The sequence below is a fragment of the Thunnus albacares genome, chromosome 3 (genome assembly GCF_914725855.1).
Source record: "Thunnus albacares chromosome 3, fThuAlb1.1, whole genome shotgun sequence".
Classification (NCBI taxonomy): domain Eukaryota; kingdom Metazoa; phylum Chordata; class Actinopteri; order Scombriformes; family Scombridae; genus Thunnus; species Thunnus albacares.
The window spans coordinates 13,057,281-13,074,030 of NC_058108.1; the positions used below are offsets into that span (position 1 = coordinate 13,057,281).

The 16,750-nt window shown below is 38.5% G+C and overlaps 2 protein-coding genes across 6 annotated transcripts; one reads left to right on the forward strand and one right to left on the reverse strand.

Moving 5' to 3' along the window:
• Window positions 1-500: 500 nt before the first annotated feature.
• On the reverse strand, window positions 501-11,457 carry LOC122979220. 5 transcript variants are annotated; one of them, XM_044346494.1, is made up of 12 exons: window positions 11,164-11,457; window positions 10,980-11,058; window positions 9,123-9,467; window positions 8,654-8,767; window positions 8,334-8,448; window positions 8,115-8,224; window positions 7,892-8,028; window positions 7,101-7,732; window positions 6,141-6,932; window positions 5,934-6,047; window positions 5,741-5,841; window positions 501-1,113 (listed from the first exon to the last, which is right to left on the reverse strand). In XM_044346494.1, exons 1-12 carry the CDS (start codon window positions 11,244-11,246, stop codon window positions 805-807), a joined length of 2,931 nt encoding a protein of 976 aa, XP_044202429.1. In that variant the 5' UTR covers window positions 11,247-11,457; the 3' UTR covers window positions 501-804. The 5 variants fall into 5 exon arrangements, 3 of the variants coding, with proteins under 3 accessions (XP_044202429.1, XP_044202427.1, XP_044202428.1); XR_006402823.1 differs by adding an exon at window positions 3,858-4,028 and having other exon boundaries at window positions 1,026-1,113; window positions 6,141-7,732; XR_006402824.1 differs by adding an exon at window positions 3,858-4,028 and having other exon boundaries at window positions 1,026-1,113; window positions 5,741-5,835; window positions 6,141-7,732; window positions 11,164-11,456.
• A 987-nt stretch (window positions 11,458-12,444) lies between these two features.
• Window positions 12,445-16,744, forward strand: LOC122977596 (group XIIB secretory phospholipase A2-like protein). Its single transcript, XM_044345547.1, has 4 exons — window positions 12,445-13,560; window positions 14,755-14,843; window positions 15,098-15,263; window positions 15,801-16,744. Exons 1-4 carry the CDS (start codon window positions 13,191-13,193, stop codon window positions 15,917-15,919), a joined length of 744 nt encoding a protein of 247 aa, XP_044201482.1. The 5' UTR covers window positions 12,445-13,190; the 3' UTR covers window positions 15,920-16,744.
• Window positions 16,745-16,750: the final 6 nt, after the last annotated feature.

A 16,750-nucleotide genomic window follows, 5' to 3' on the forward strand; every position in this document is an offset into this window, starting at 1 on the left:
ATGGATGTATGGGATGGATCTTTAACAAACTGACACACTTCCTTATTTAAACCCAGATACATGACTTGTTTATATTTGTGCTTGATATATTTTTGTGTAAGATAATATCTTAATATCTAAATTGTTATATAAAACTAACATCCTCATTTTTACACACATTGAAAAATAGAAGTAGAAAAAAAGTATGAGAATTTGCCATCAATTTGTATAACATTTACAATTAAAATTGTTTTTATGTTTATTTGTGCAGTACCACTGTAGAATACTTTACTCCTAATATCAAGAATACACTGATCAGTGTGTCAGGACATTTTAAATACCAAAGAACAAATGTTATTTTTGTGAACAACAATGTTCACAAAAATATAAAAAATACAAAGGCTCCTGTGGGTTTTCAATATAAAACAAATATTTAAATGTGTCTGTGTGTCTTTCATAAGATAGTTAACATGACTGAGCCCAAGTCAAGAGAAAATACTGCAGAAAACAAAAGCACAAACTCAAATTCACAGTTTATTAGAGTTTTTATATTAATTTTCAAAACCTAGATTTGGATCAAACTGGCAACACATGTACAAACACCCAGAACATGTTTAATGCAATGACAAGTTTTTGGCACAGGTATGTCAATGAGCTGATATCTCGAGAAAAGGCTCTGAATTCACACTAAACGAGTGAACACGAAGGTTATAAAGATCAGCACCTTGAGCTTTGAATCACTTTACTTTCATTTTCACAGTTCAAACACTGGTACAAAAAAAAAAAAGATTATTAGTGTGATCAAATCCAAGAGTAATCCTAAAGTTAATGTCTGAAGTGGGAAACAGCGGGGTCTAAAGTCTTGAAAAGGTCTTTGAGTGGTGTGACCGTCATGTTCCCCTTAACCCACGTTCTTTCCTCTGAGGTTTGCTTCAGAGTCTGTCGGGGGTGAGGCTGCGTCATTGGCAGCACTGCTTTGAATGGAAAGTTGTGTGAGTCAGATATTCTCAACTGATGTTCAGCCACATCTGGATCTGTTGCCTTCAAAGAGATTTGAGGCATCTCACGAGAGGACTGGTGCTCTGTCCAGTGTGCAACCGTTTTCTCAGTGGACTTTTTGTGGGAATCCTGAGTCTGAAGAGCAGAATACAGAAAATAATGCAAAGACAGGAGAAAGAGGTACAAAGTTACCGTGGGGACTGCACATTATCTAGAAAAGGGTCAAATATAAAACATATGTCGATTAATTTTCTATCATTTCAGATCTACTAATTTAATCGTGTCTGCTTTGGTACAGAGGTGGTGCTTTATAAGCTCATCTGGTCAATGGAAATTCTAAAAAACAATCCCAAAAGCACCCAATGCATGTTTTTAAATAATAAAGCTAGCAAGATTCTGTATTTTCCTTATTGTTAACAAATCATAAGAGAAGACCAAAATCAATCAATAATTTTCTCTTTTTTTTACCATTTAAAATGGGTAAAAACTTATTTCATTGTAGCGCTGCATGCAGTGCATTGATTTGCTCAGCCCCTCCTTGCCCTGCTCTCTTTCTCACAAACACATTGACGACGGACTGTTTGTGAATAGCCCCTCCTCTCCGTGTACACTCTGAATTAAAACAAGATCATACGCGGGAGGAAAGATTGTTGTGCAGAGAAGACGGTTAGCTGTATTCCTGAATAGAATCAATCTGGAGTTCTCGAATGGTTGGTATCATGAACACCTGCAATTTTCTCTAAATCTGATGCATTCAAGTTAAACTCTGATACAGTTAGCCCCCCATTTCGAAACTTGGTTAGCACGGTGTATTTGCAGTCAGGGCTGTGAAAAAGCAACGTATCCCTGCAGTTTGGCAGTTTACTAAGCTGCAAATATGTTTATTTCTGCTGTAAAGTTGGGCGTTTTAATATGGGTCTCTATGGGGATTGACTCGCTTTTGGAGCCAGCCTCAAGTAGCCATTTAAAGAACTGCAGTTTATGGCAGTGATTTAAAAATAAAAGCAATGTTCTGATGAACATAATTTCACATTCATTCAGTCAGTCTGTTAATAATGAACGAATAAATCAAACAAATAAAAATACTCAAATAACTAAATAAAACAAAATGCAAAAAATATTAAATAATAAATAAAAAAAATTATAAAAAAAATAACTACCTCCTGCAAACTGTATTGCAGACCACCTCAATGTGTCACTGAGACAATATCAGGGCATTCTGAATTTAAAATAAATAAATAAATAAATAAATAAATAAATAAAAGGAAATTTAGCATACATCTATCTATGGTCTTAGCACAACGCTGTCAATCTCGGAGACCCAACTCTTCAAATAAATTAGAAGCAAGCATGTAAGGGGCCTAGCTAGTAAGGCTAGCTATAAATTGACGTTAGATTAAGGCTGGGTTGTATTTGCAGTGGAACACCTTATATACAGTATTATTTCATAATTTAAGAAAGTGTGGGTATGCCTGCCTCCGTGTGCACACGCACGTATTGATAAACAATAACAGCATTTCAGATATTTGCCACCAGAGGCCTGTACTACACAGCAGGATTTGAGGTTAGTGAGGTAACTTCAGGTTTAATCTGGGTTTTCAGTCCTACAACAGTGGCTCACTTCTTACCGGGGTACACCATGGTAACTTATGCTGAACAGCTAACCTGCTCCGGTGCAGAGGATCGGATCACAATCTGTCAACACTCAACCACTGACCAATCAGATCACTGGGAGAAAAAGAGTCATCATTCCTACAAGATCTCGACATGGACAGAAGTCCTGAGTTTACAATGAAGTGACAAGTAAAAGGAGCAATATATATTTTAATAGGTCAGTGGAAACATTTTATTGTTCCGGACTTTCTATTTAAACTCTGGTTTCAGAACAGAGCTTCTGACAAACAGAGAGATCGTTTACGACACTAATCACATAATGATGATTTTAGCTGCATTTTAATTGTGCAAAGTCGATTAAATCCCTGGAGTGAAGCTGACAGTGTGGATGATTTTACACTCTGATTCCATCACTGCAGCTCAGAACAACATGAGACAACTGTGTGATGATAACTGCAAATCATAACAAAATATTGTCTTTTATTAGAAAAATAATCGACACACTGTTATAAATGCAACATTTCAGTCAGATAGACTCATCAGTCATTAACTACTTTTCCACTGTTTGCTTCGGTAGCAGACACAGTCTGGCATTACTCTAAGTTTCTTTTTTATGTGACATATTCAGAATGGTTTCTTCATCATCCAACTAAATAGCAAAAAAAATCTCTCTGTACTTAAGTCATATATAATAATTCCTGAATGTATTTTAAGCCGTAGCCTACTTTTAATATGTGGAAATTATTGCTAGTGTTTCTACATTTTCTTATTCTGTTGTATGATTACAGGCTGTCATTTACATTGCACTTCGTTGAATATAACTTTTTGCTGTTTCTTAAACAGAAGTTTCCCACAGATACTTGGTATCACTGTTTCATCTCATATCATGAAGTACTTCTGACGATGTCACTCGTAATTAAAAACCCCACCTCTTTCACATGAACGTGCTCGTAGCTGGATATGGAAAACCCTGAGTTGACTGAGTAGGTTGATAACCAGCTTCGTAGTACTGGTTATCTGGACGGCCAACGTTTGGTTCAGTAAAGCCAGATAACGAAAAGATATCCTAGATATGTTGAACTTGGTTCGTAGTACAGGCCTCTGGCCTCAACACAGTTCACCCAAAATAACAAACTAGAGAAATAAAGTCTGCACAAAAAAAAAAAAAAAAAAATTTGACCCTGAATTCAGTCTTTCAGTTTATTTAGTAGATCAGTCAGTAGATCAGTCGTTGGGGCCCAAATTTGTGTCAGTTTGTGTCCTACCACACAAGGAAGCGAGGAAGGGCATCCATCTTCAGACAGCAACAATCTGTGCAGTCCCTCTTTCAAGACCTGTAGGTTGGCTCACCATCCAGTTAACCGGAATCTCTATTCAGTGGACGCTCTCCTTGACATCGGACTTGTCACAAAGCTCTCCATTTACCAAAACCTGACCTATAGACATGTTACATACCCATACAGTTACATTCACACACTTATCAGTATTGATTATATCTAACTTCTAACTCTTAGCATGAAATATCGAGTACTTATACAACATATAATTCAAATCATATTTTCAATTGGCTCTGTTGTACAACAAATATATTTTCCAAAGCTCAAATTCAGTGTAACATTACTTCAAATATTCCACAACCAAAAATAACCTTTGAATAAACTTAGAATTACCACCATCAAAATCTTATTACATAAGGCACATAATAACTTCATACACTTTGAACCACTGAAGCTTCATAGAAAACACAGAATGCACAAATAAGCTGTGCAGCAGAGTGTGCTTTAAAATTACACCAAAAATCTACACAACCCATGGCTTAACAGCAGTAACATTCATCGTTCACAAAACTCACATGGTTCACAGACAAAAGAACTGTGGTTTGCTGACCATGTTTTCCTCCACATACCACATGCTAATATTTTAGCACAAGTCTATGGCATTTTACATTGTATAAATTAGCCTAGCGGCTAGTGGACTTTTCTGCTCAGCCAACAAAGAGTTTAAAACAGAGCTGCTAATATTAGCGCAGCAAGAGCGACAGTGGCAACAGAACAATGGTGCTCTGCTGTGTACCAGGCCCTCGACAAACTGGCAGGGGCTGCTGGGAGTCTCAATGGTTGGTTACTTTGCACTAGAGTACGCCACTTAATTGGCTCACTTTAGTGCCAATCATGGTCTTAACTGGTCATTCAACAGTCTTAACCTTTTATCTGCCACTTACAATATTGCCACTTCTGATAACTTTTCTAGCATAGTCTATACCATCATTATTTACAAATGAACTGTAATCAAGCATATCAAGGACTACTCATGTATGATTATGCCTCCTTTAATAGAAGCTGACTGATATTCCCAAATAGTCTTAAAGAGGACCTATTACACTCATTTCCAGCTCCATATTTTTATATTCTAGGACTCCATTAGAGTCGCTTTGCATGAATCACAATTCAAAAAACTCCTTGTTTGTCTCATACTGGGCATTTATGCAGCTCTTCAGTTCAGCCTGTCTCTTAACAGGCAGTCTGAGCTCCTGTTTCTTTAAGACCCCCCTCCTGATGAATGCACTCTGTTCTGATTGGCCAGCTTTCCAGAAGCCTGCCGAGGGTCAGCCTATTCAGAGTTGTGTTAAGTTACTGCTGATGCAAACACAACATTTTCTGCTTTACTGCTTCATATTAAAAGCTTTTAAATGACTAAATAACAGGAGACTTTTATTGTGAAGAATTTACAGGAAATTAAACATGGTCATCACCAAATTAGCAGAGCTTTGTTAGTGGTGCAAAAAACGGTTGACACAACAAGATATGGAGATATTTGGAGCTCTTTGTTCAGCAGATCAGTTAGAAATAATGCGGGAAGGAATAGTACAAGCAGAAACAGCTACAGTGATGATGATGTATGATGAAGAGCTGCAGACGACCAGCACACCTCCAACAGATAAACTACTTTTACTTTGCCCTGCTGTGTAATGGAAAAACACACCGGCTTTTTTGTAGACCACATTGAGTTGCAAATGTGTCAAATTTAAATTTAATTTCAGTTGCATAGTCAGTTTTGTTCTTTTCATGGGATTTGTTGACCATAAGAAAAATATAGAATAATACCAGCCTTATCCTTTAAATTAACATACCGACACACACAAGCCTACCTTGAGATTCTTCCTTCTTCTTCCCTTAATTTTACTCCTCTGCTGTTGCTCCACAAAGACGCACCCAGTGCTGCTTTCATCTTTCTTTTCACTTTCTGAAATTAACAGATTATTGTTCAATTACACCAGCAAAAAACAAAACCAGTGAACATTTTATACATAGATACTAATATAAATCTCTTTAACTGGATACCTGAAGTGACACTGATCTGAATATTGTCCTGTTGTTCTCCATCCTGTTGATACGGGCTCAGGCACAAGAAGAGGGTTTTCAGAACTGAATTGGAAGTGGCTGCTACTGAAGAACCTACAACATGAAGAAAAAAAAAAACGACAGATTTCAGTGATACTTACCAGCATTTCACGCTGGTTTCACGATCAGTGCATTTCATACTCTTACCTTTATGGGATGAGATGTTAGGCAGCTGCTGATGGGCTGGGCTGAGAGAATCAGTGAGGTTCACCTGCTGCTTTGTATTTACATGCTCAGTTGAACTTTCGTCATTTACCTTTTCAGGACTTAGAGAGAAATTAGGGGATTTCGATGCATGAGAGATTTCTTTGTCATCAGGTCTAACAAGGCATGGGAGAGGTGTCTCTAACTTAGAAGCTTTTTGTTTGGACTCTGATAAATGAGATACAGCATCAACTGGCTGGCTTGACTCAGACTTAGAGGATGTTCTTGAATAATCTGGTTGAGACAACATGCCTGGGGGGGGAGCAGTCCTCTCGCTAAGAGGACTTGCAAAAAGGCTTAGGAAGGACTTGGCAGAGTTCAACTTGTCAGGTTTAACCACAGTTTTAACATGAATATCTTTACTTCTGCAATCTGCAGACTGTGGAGTAGGACAGGAAGATTGAATAAAGCCTTGAGGACGAGCAGAATCTGGTAGTGGCTTTAGGGAGTCAGTAATAGGACTTGCAAAAAGGCTATGAAAGGGTCTCTTCAGGGTTTTACTACATCCAACTGCCAAATCACCACAATGAGTTGTTTTACTGCTGCACTCTGCTGTAGTTTCACTAGAATAATGTTGCCCTGCAACAAGTTTGAGGTCAGATTGTGAGTTTTTGGAGTTCTGGTGGACCTCAGTTTGGTTTTTTACTGCAAAATGATGAGCAGAATCACTGGTTTTAATGGAGCTAGCATCAGGGTCAGCAGAAACAGCATCTCTTCCTTCAAAGTCTGTGAAACCTGAAGAGGGACAAAAATAATTTATTGAGGCTTCTGAGTCAGATGTCAGACCAGAGAGATGTGGTTCTAAGTACGTAGGATGTTTGGGAGTAGATGTCTGACTGGGGGGCCTTGAAAAAAGGCTGTGCAACACTTTCCCGCTGGGCTTAAGCATAACTTCACTTTTACCGTCTCCAGAGCATGTAATGTCTGTAAGCAGTTGCCCGTTTCCTTTTGTAAGATGATGATCACGGCAGGTCTTTGAAGTCGGGCCGCTGTGCACTTGGGGAGATGACAGGCTCTTGAATGTTTTTTCCTGGAATTTGTTCGGTTCATTTTTGGTGTTTACCAAATACAAGTCCTTATCCTTATAGTTTGCTGAGCTGAGCTGCTGGGTTTTCGGGGTGTAGGATACAGTTAGTGCAGTAGGAGCAGCAGGAGGGATAGGCGAGTGACCAAAAGTAGAACTGCCCAGTGATTTGCACGACCTGAGAACAGCATCGACAGAGTAAGGAACTTCACTTTGATTTGCAGAGCCTAAAGTGCTATCAGTCAGTGGGACAGAGAGGGGGGAAGAATCTTGACTTCCAGGCGTTGTAAAGAGACCAGAGAACGGTTTGGACAGTTGAGGTCCGAGCACTGCTTCAACAGAATAGCACACTGGCTCCTCATGGTTACGGTTATTTGACGGTGAGATGTGAGATTGGGCAGCTGTTGCATATGGTGGGATAGTTTCCTCTGTAACATCGGCCAGTTCTTCAGTCTGACACAACAAGGCTTCCTTTTGTGCATTTGACTCTGCACTGTTGTAAAAGTTAGGCCTGAAAAATTAAAATATCAGCATGCTAATTACTGTGGCTCAAGCAGAACTTGTACATATGATTAATTATAAAATAAATCCTATACAAGACTTATAGATCCAGCTAATATTGACATATTGACAGAATCACAATGACAGGTTTATGATTGTATGTGTGTACCTGAGTGGCTGTATTAGTATATCAGGGGTCTCATTTGCTTCTATAATTTCTGACTCCTCTGTGTTCACTGGCTGTCCTGAGGACTCTTGTTCAGCTTTCTTTGCAAGTTCATAGAGGTCATTTTCCCGTTTTAATGCCTGCAATGAGAAGAAGTCATTTTCAGCATACAGCAATGCATTTACAGCAAAATGTTTTAAAGAGGGCTGCACTTTTACATACACACCTCATCCAACAGCTGATTAGTGACATCATCAAGTGGTTCGTGGGAAAACCTGCAATCTGCCCCTTGAGAACACTTTCCTTTTCTATGGAAAAACTTGCAGGGGAAGGTCTGTGGAGCATAGTAAAGGAAATAATGGAATTCTAATTTACAGTTTAGTTGCCTGTAATGGGTTTACGACAGGAAGATGTACATATTGTTGCTGTTAAACAAAAAGGATATTGTGCATGTATGGACAGCTCTCCCCTTTTGTGCAAAGGCCTTGGACGTAAAATTTGCACACTTCTTTGATGAGATTGTTGTAACCCTGAATGTGCTCCAGTTGGCAGTCATCACCCTGCGACAATGGGGGAAAAAAAAGAGTGCAACATTAGAACAAGAACATTTTTTAAACAGCCTAAAATCACAAACTGCAGTTATAACAGCACTCAATAAAAGCCTGAAGTCTAAATGAAAAAACGTTTTTCTATCCCAAAAGTTAGTTTGACTTTCTCACTTTAGTGCATATCAATTTTCACTAAGTTAAATAAAACATAACCTGCCTTGATGCACCTTCCCCAAAGGAAATGTCGACAAAGTAATCGTCCATCCACCATCAGAGCATTCTGGTCCTTGAACTCCTGTGACATGAACCTGGTGCGATTCACCTGGACGTTCTGAGAGGAAAGAGGAGCATAATAATGAGAAAAAATAATAACTAAAACATTTTCAAGAAAGCCCCCCCCCGCCCCACATCACATTTTTAGTGGCATCTTTTGTGTGATCTTCTGTTAGGGGCAACTGCCCCTAAATAATATTTTAATAAATATTTGTAGTACTAATGTTTCTTTTTAACTTCTCTGGACACTGGTGGGAGCTAGCTCTGATTACTGCACATGCTTTTAAAAATTATTTAAATTTGACGGATGTGTGACTGGACACCACAACTTCCATTTCTGGCCCTGCTTTCTGCAGCAGATAACAGGCTGGATAATATTCATCTGAAGAGGAACAGCCAAGTGTTTTGCTTACCTGCTTGTTATTTTTATTTCTACTGCCTCCTCCACCTTTCCTTGAAGGAGGTCTAGTTTGATGGTTTCCGCCTCTATTGGGAGGCCTCTGTCGATCCTTCTGCTGATGCTGATTTCTCTGCTCCTCCGTCTTATTTCTCTGCTGTTGTTGATTGTTTATATTATGGTTATGTTTATTTTTGTAGTTCTGGCCTTTGTGACCCATGTTATTGTGGCTGGCTTTATTGCCGTGGTTATGTACAACATCCTTGGTGAAGCCAGCGTGCTCACTGTCGGTGTTTTGCTTCTGGTAGTTTATGGCCTTGTAGTTATAAGTCCTGGTTTTCTGGAATTGGTAACATTGCTTCTGTGGAAAGGAAATGCATAGAAATTAAAACCAGAGAAAAGCTGGTGGCAGTATTTAAAGGTTTATCATAACCTTTTAAGGTTTGCACATCCATAAATATTGTTAAAGGTTTCACCTAATATGCCCGAGAAACACACTCCACCCAAACCTACCTCTAAAATAATTCTCTAAAATGTTTGGTTTAAATTGGCAATTGATTTATACATGGAAACATTGTTTGGAAGGTTTGTGAATGAACTGCAGCTGAACAAAATACAAACTAAGACCTTTGTCACAGATCTAACAGGAAACCTGTTTTGGCCAGAAAAGCAAGCTGTGGTTTTCTATATTTGGCTCTATATTGTTAGAGTTCTGAGAATTGTGTTGTGCAACGCAAACAAACCTTTTTTGCCTTTTTGACTCTTTTTATTCATAGACAGGGTATTTTTCGTTCCCCTTTTGCATTTTTGATTTTTATATTTTACTGTAATGTTCTGTAATACTCATAATATTGTAAAAATTCAATAAAACTGGTTTGTATTGTTATACACTCCAACCAAAGTTGCTGGTTTTGCTCATCTCTGAGATCTTCTGACTAGCTCTTCAAGGTAAGCAAGACGCCTCTCCTGGGATAGACCGACAGTAGAAATTAAGTTTGTTAATTCTTCTAAATCAATGATGGGAAAGTGTTAAGGATAACAATGCACCAATTGAATTAATTGATATATCTGGACAGGTCTAGGTCTGTTGATTGAAGCTATTCTGATATATTTGAAGTTGCTGCATATTTTCAGAATACAAACTAATGTTAAGCATGTCTGAATGAGATTCTTACGGCATGTTTTGAATTGGCTTTTTATTTGGCATTGAATAAGATGTTAGGGTCAGGGCTCTGAGGCTGCCCTATAATAAAATATTTTAAAAAATAGTGTTTTTTCAGTCATCATGGATATTGACTTGTATCGTTTGCCTGATTTTACAGATGTTTTATCAATCATCTACATTGTAAATGCCTTAGGTAGTTGTATTTGGCTCACCTTTTGATTGATTGTTGCAGCTTGTGGCTCTAGTATAAAGATGTGGTTGTTTCATATTGTGAATCTGATGCCTGATGAACATCCATGACCAAAACAGTGTTTCTGTAATAAACTCTGTGCTAACATTGTGCAGGAATTCAACATGCATGGTTTCATTTTCCAACAGATCTGTCTAGCAGGTGTGTGTTTGACAACACTCAATTTATCAAATAAAAGTGAATGAAGTTTAGGGCTAATTGCAGGGCTGTTGAATTGGACTACGTTATTTTTTAACTGGCTGCATCAAATAAACTGCCAACTGAGTGCATCTGAAATGATTCAGGATACATGTAGAACTCTGAATGTGATGTTTAGATGCAGACAGGAAATAATTTTCACTCAGTGTCAGATATGCATGTCTCACATGTCAAGACAAACATTTTAATACGTGATGTTAACATTATTATGTCAGAAATTAGGGGAAGTATGAGCACAGTGTGGTTCAAGTTTAACATACCTTGTTATGAGGGCCAGGCTGCTCACCCTGGATTTTCCTCTTTCTGCCATGATTTCTTTTACCATTCTCACTGTCGTTCCTATAAAACAAAAATAAGCGAGTGATGAGTATACAGAGAGGTTAAGGAGGCCATTAAGCAGAATTGTTCCGTCAAACACATACATGTCTATCTGTAGTTAAATACCTGTGAGTAAATGCTGGTTGACCAGGGCTGTCGACACCTTCATTGACAGCAGACAGACTCGTAAACAGGTTTGCGAAAGCCATTTTATTTCGTTTCTCATTAGTTATTTGTTGCTCCTTGTGGAAGAACTCGGAGGCCAACCATAACCAGGAGTCAGGAGATATAAAACGTGACAGAATATATTCCACTTCAACTTGCGGCCAATGAAATGTGATTCACATGGCTCTGTTATCGCGCCATCGTTTACTTTCTTCTTCCGTGTTGGATAAAAAACGTCACCATCAACGCGTCACCTCCCCTTAAAGAGTTTTTTTCCCCCACCCGCATTCTGTGAAGACCCGCCCTACTCTGCCTCTGATTGGCTCTAACCAAGACATTCTCACCCTAATCAAACCAATCTCACTGCTTATGCTTAAACCTGACCAATCTAACCAACACAGGCAACAAGTACTAGCCAATCAGAGGCAGAGTAGGGCGGGTCTTCGCGGAGTGCCGGTGGTTAAAAAAATACAATAAATTAAAAGGCTCCTTGTACTCTGCCCATGACTCTGCCACATAGAGAGGTTCACCACTAGGTGCCACTAGTTGATGAACCCAAATATATGAACCTAAATATATAAAACTGTACTTCAGAAACTTAATACATTTCTCGTCGAGTTTTTGTCGAATTTTTGACTCATTTTAAGATTATCACACACCCTGTGACTGATTTTTTGAGCACAAGGTTTCACTGTGATCCTGCTCAATGGACATTACGTCAATGCAGATTATAACAGACATTTACTCATGTCTTATTGTTATGCAGCTCTGGGTTGAAATAAGGACGTAGCTCTTAAATCCATGTTTTTTAAGGCACCAATATTCTCTTCTACAAGGATAGAAATCAACTAATTGTCTCAGATTTAGTCAGTTTAATATTACTAAGTAAATATCAAATCCACTTATGCAAATAGAGACTCAACCAAACTTTTCACACTTTATTGATGACTTTAAATTTTATATTGAGCCCCTTTCAAAGTGTCTTAAGTTAACCAAGAACTACATTTCCTCCTCTTCTCAGCTGCTAATATTTTCAGGAGAATGTTGTGTTTTTGTTGTTTTGTTTTCATACCTATAAAATTATAACTATGTTTTTTTCACCCATCCTTTCAGGCTGATTATAGGGATACAAACCAACATCTGTAGGTGTGCTAATAACTGCATTTTGTAAATTATTTGCTGTCATATTTCTCTTTAAATACTCACTCTCTGGTTTGTCAGTTTGTCAAATTTTGCGGGTACGGGTTAGAATATGATAAGTGCGTGTCCTGGTCAACCTGCTAGGCTGAACTGAGGGCAAAAAAGTTCCAGAGGCACCCGAGACAGGCTCACCCCCCTCTGACCTAAATGGTGATGTTTTGTAATTATGAGGGGAAAATAGTCAGACACATGTTTTACGTTTTACACACACACACACACACACACACACACACACACACACACACACACACACACACACACACACACACACACACAATGATTAGCTCTCCATCAAACACCTGTGTGCAGTGCAGTGATTTACACCCATAACCTTCACTGTGTTAACCAAACACCTTTGGAGTTGTGCTGTTGCACGAGGCATCATGAGGTATTTTCATTCATTTGCTTGTATTCAACATCGAGATATAATTTGCACTTGAATTAACTGACTACTGCGTAAAATTACATACAGGCCTACTCTATTCTTTAAATAGCAGCAAGGTCATTTCTTTCCTTAGATTGACCTCTCCTCCCACAAAGATGATCCTCTCAGAAACCAGGCTGCAGGGCACAGGGGAGATGCTCCCCAAGTGCATAACAAATCTGGTTTGTTCCATGATACTAATGTCTAGAGAGATTTAGTCTAAAATTAATGGGATTAAATGTAATTGAATCCCCATGGCTGAAAAGTTAACGTGGACACTCTGCTTCTCATTAATCAGCCAGTATGATCAAAGCTCAGACATGTTAAAATGATGACATAGAAGCTGGACTTTGTTCCTCCACATATGAGGCCATTCCTGTGTCTGGCTCAAAGTTCAGGTCACGCAGACACTTTCAGTATTGCCTCTGTGAGTGTTAGTGTTTCCTCTCAGTCTCTGAACATACTGAACTACAGGATGTCCCGTTGGGCCCTTCTTGCTCCCCTTCTGCTCCTACTGGGCCTGTTTATCCACAGTGCTGTCAGTCAAGAGGACCCGGCTGCAGCAGCACAGACACCACCGGGCCAGGCCTCCGATGGCACGCAGGCAGAGGAAGACGATGAGTGGGGAATGAATTCCATCAGAGGAGGCTTTGAGTCAGTCAGCGGCTACTTTGATTCCATGCTGGAGTTCATGGGTGGACGTGATGGAGTGTGCCAATACCGCTGTCGATATGGTAAGTCAGCAGCATTGTGCAGTGTACGGTCTAGGGTCAGACTGACACTGATATCGACCTTTCATCAGCTAGTGCAGTCGACCACTCTATGTTTTTGGTTCTTTTCCTTATTCAAAAGATTTTAGAATTTAATTTTAATTCAAAGGCAAAGATACAGTTTCCCCTCAACACTGATAACATACCAGGGAAAAAAAATCTGTTATTGCTGTTAAGCCGCATAAAAAAGGGAGGGTTTAGGTGTCCTAAGGTCCGGTTGATTTTTCAGTCTTTTAGAATTTTTCAGAATAACATTTCTAGGGGAAACACTAGTCATATTCATAGATATTGAATACTGGCAAAAAATTTCAGCTACCAAACAAAACATACAAAACATCTATATATCAAATCTGAACAAAACCTTTTAATTGCCAGGTTTTTCTACAATAAGAATTTGAATTCACTTTAGACCAGAAACCCTGATGTGATAAAATATTTGCTGTGTACTATAGGTGGAGAAAGTGAAATCTTGAATCAGAGTAGTCACTCGTGTAAATTCTTTCCTTTATATCTTGTGACTAAGATGTAGAAATTAAGCAAATTTTCATTTAGTTTCACATTTAAATAGGTATAAATATTCACATTTTAAACCAATACTACTTTATCCAAATAATGTTTACATCATTTACATTGTTAAAAAACACAAATCAAATATTAACAACACTAGAGGCCAGGACAAGCAATTTATTATCAGTGTATGCAACTGATAATCTATCTTTGCACAAATGCTCCTCTATTGCTTTTTAACTAAGGCAACTGACAGTGAGCATTACTTCATGGATAAAACTCAGGCCACATCATACATTTAAGTGGTTATTATCTGGAAAATGTTTGTATGGATTTAAATACAACAACTTAAACCCATTCAATAATTGTGTCATATTTGAGAACACTTGGATTTACTGATGCTGATATTGTAAATTCTTCTACTTATCATCTTTGTTATCATCTGGTAGAGGGCCAGGAAATGGACTGTGACCTCAGGGTGACAGGAGAGGTTTCATACAGATATGAACCAAAAAAGCAACCTTAGTTTCTCTATGTGCAAACATGGATCTATTTTTGAACCCACATCTTTATCAGAGTAAAGCACATTCCCACTGAGTTGTTGTGAAACATAACCTACATCTAATATTTTGCTTTGCTTCCCCCTTTCAGGTAAAGCTCCCCTTCCACGCCCTGGCTATGAGATGCCTCAACCTAATGGCTGTAGCTCCTACTTCTTTGGTCTTCCTGTTCCAGAGGGGGTATGGCATTTCATTCATATTTTTAAGGCAGCAGGGAAACTTACATTTCTAAGTTGAACCAGCTTAAAATGTGCAGTATAGCTACAAGTTCATTGTATCAAGCCTGAAAACTCTCCTTTTCTGCCCTCCCCTTCTTCCTTAATAATTTTCATACAGTCCCTAAATGTCCACAGAAGTCTACATTTGACAAAATAATGGACATCAGGTGTAGACTCTTGCAAACAAACACATTCATCACCTTTGTTGTGTTCCAGATGGACATGGGCATCCCTGCCATGACCAAATGCTGCAATCAGCTGGATATGTGTTACGACACCTGCGGCTCCAACAAGTACCGCTGCGACTCCAAGTTCCGCTGGTGCCTCCACAGCATCTGCTCTGACCTCAAGAAGAGCCTTGGCTTTGTGTCAAAAGTTGAAAGTTGGTGACCTTTTAATCTTTATTTTATCCATGGCAAGTTTACTGAGCCAATTCCCAGTTTCCAATGCTGCATCTTTTCACATTCACCCTTTATAATTTAGGAGCTTCTTTGGGACTACACTCCTCTTGTGTACCTGCTTCTGTAGGCATGAGCTGACTGACATGCTGATTCAAACTCAGCATGTGACAGCTGAATTCATCTGTCATTTTTAATTAAAAATTAATTAAAAATTCAAATTCACTGCTGGTCAAGTGATTTGATCCAGTGACCTTTTAATAAGAAGCCTACTTCTGCTATCACTTCTTAAATGTTAGAAATGGTGACTTTATGTAATGTACAAAATCCCTTTGAGGGGATCCAAACAAACAATAAGTTGGTCCTGAGAATTCAATACAAACAATTAAATATGGTCGAGTGCTTTAAACCTATCTAGTGCCAATAATAGAGTGCACTGTGAAATAAACTGTTGAATATTACCTCCTTTTGTACATACTGATGTTCCTTGTCTCTGTTTCTCTGTCACTTTCTCTCCTCAGCATGTGAAACTGTAGCAGACACCTTGTTCAACACAGTGTGGACTCTGGGCTGCAGACCCTACATGAACAGCCAGAGGGCAGCGTGCCTCTGCCAAGGAGAGGAGAAAGACGAACTTTAGATAAAAACACAAACCATTCTCCTATTTATATGACAGTATGAGCTACAGCAGCATATCACATTATGGTGCTTTGGGTTATGGTGTTGCAAAAGACTTTGTGACTGTGTGAGTAATTTATTTGGACGTTATTGTTCTAGTTTTGTTTTCTTCCATTTTGCAACATTTGGATGTTATTGCACCAATACTATCTATAGTATCGGTATCGGCAACCAATAGTGTTGCTTACAGTCTAGTTGGCAGATGACATGGTAGATTTTATGACACTGAAGTGATGAACATCCTCTGCTGTAAGAAAAAATGTCTGTAGTGTGAAGATTCTTAACAGTCAATAAAAAAATACAGAACTCCACTTTACATAGACAGCTTTTTGTGCAGTGTAATACAAACTTAGTCTACTGTATGAACACATAATTGTTTCATTTCATAGTACTAATGAAAACCAACAGCCTCCAGATCAGCACATGGCATTAGCCAATACACCTAAAGGAGTAAATGGTATTCATATCCTTTTGAAAAATATTATTTTGGCATCTTTACTTTTACATCTGTGTGGTATGAAACCAATTTTCTTTTTATTACATAACTCTAGAGGTACAGACTACTTTACTTTACTATATCTGTATTACAAATGTACTCTTTAGGTACTGTGCTGGCTTTCCTTCTCCTTCAATGCTAATGTGACCATGCTAGCAGGTGTTTAAGAGCTAATGTTGGTAAAGTCAACCTGAGCTGTGTCTCAAATCCACACATTATAGGCAGGTTTAAATATGTAGTGAGTTCACACTGAAAAAGTGACAAAATAAAATCTACTAAAAAAGCCTTTAATTTTTG

Bases quoted from the DNA above. Each gene is read 5' to 3' on its own strand.
- LOC122977596 (XM_044345547.1), top strand. From the start codon at position 13,191: ATGAGGCCATTCCTGTGTCTGGCTCAAAGTTCAGGTCACGCAGACACT. The intron at 14,844-15,097 runs GTATGGCATTTC...GTTGTGTTCCAG, and splicing joins GTCTTCCTGTTCCAGAGGGG to ATGGACATGGGCATCCCTGC. The intron at 15,264-15,800 runs GTTGGTGACCTT...TTCTCTCCTCAG, and splicing joins CTTTGTGTCAAAAGTTGAAA to CATGTGAAACTGTAGCAGAC.
- LOC122979220 (XM_044346492.1), bottom strand. From the start codon at position 11,246: ATGGCTTTCGCAAACCTGTTTACGAGTCTGTCTGCTGTCAATGAAGGT. The intron at 9,468-10,979 runs GTATGTTAAACT...TCCTTTCCACAG, and splicing joins AGCCTGGCCCTCATAACAAG to AAGCAATGTTACCAATTCCA. The intron at 7,733-7,891 runs GTACACACATAC...TTAATTTTTCAG, and splicing joins ATACTAATACAGCCACTCAG to GCCTAACTTTTACAACAGTG.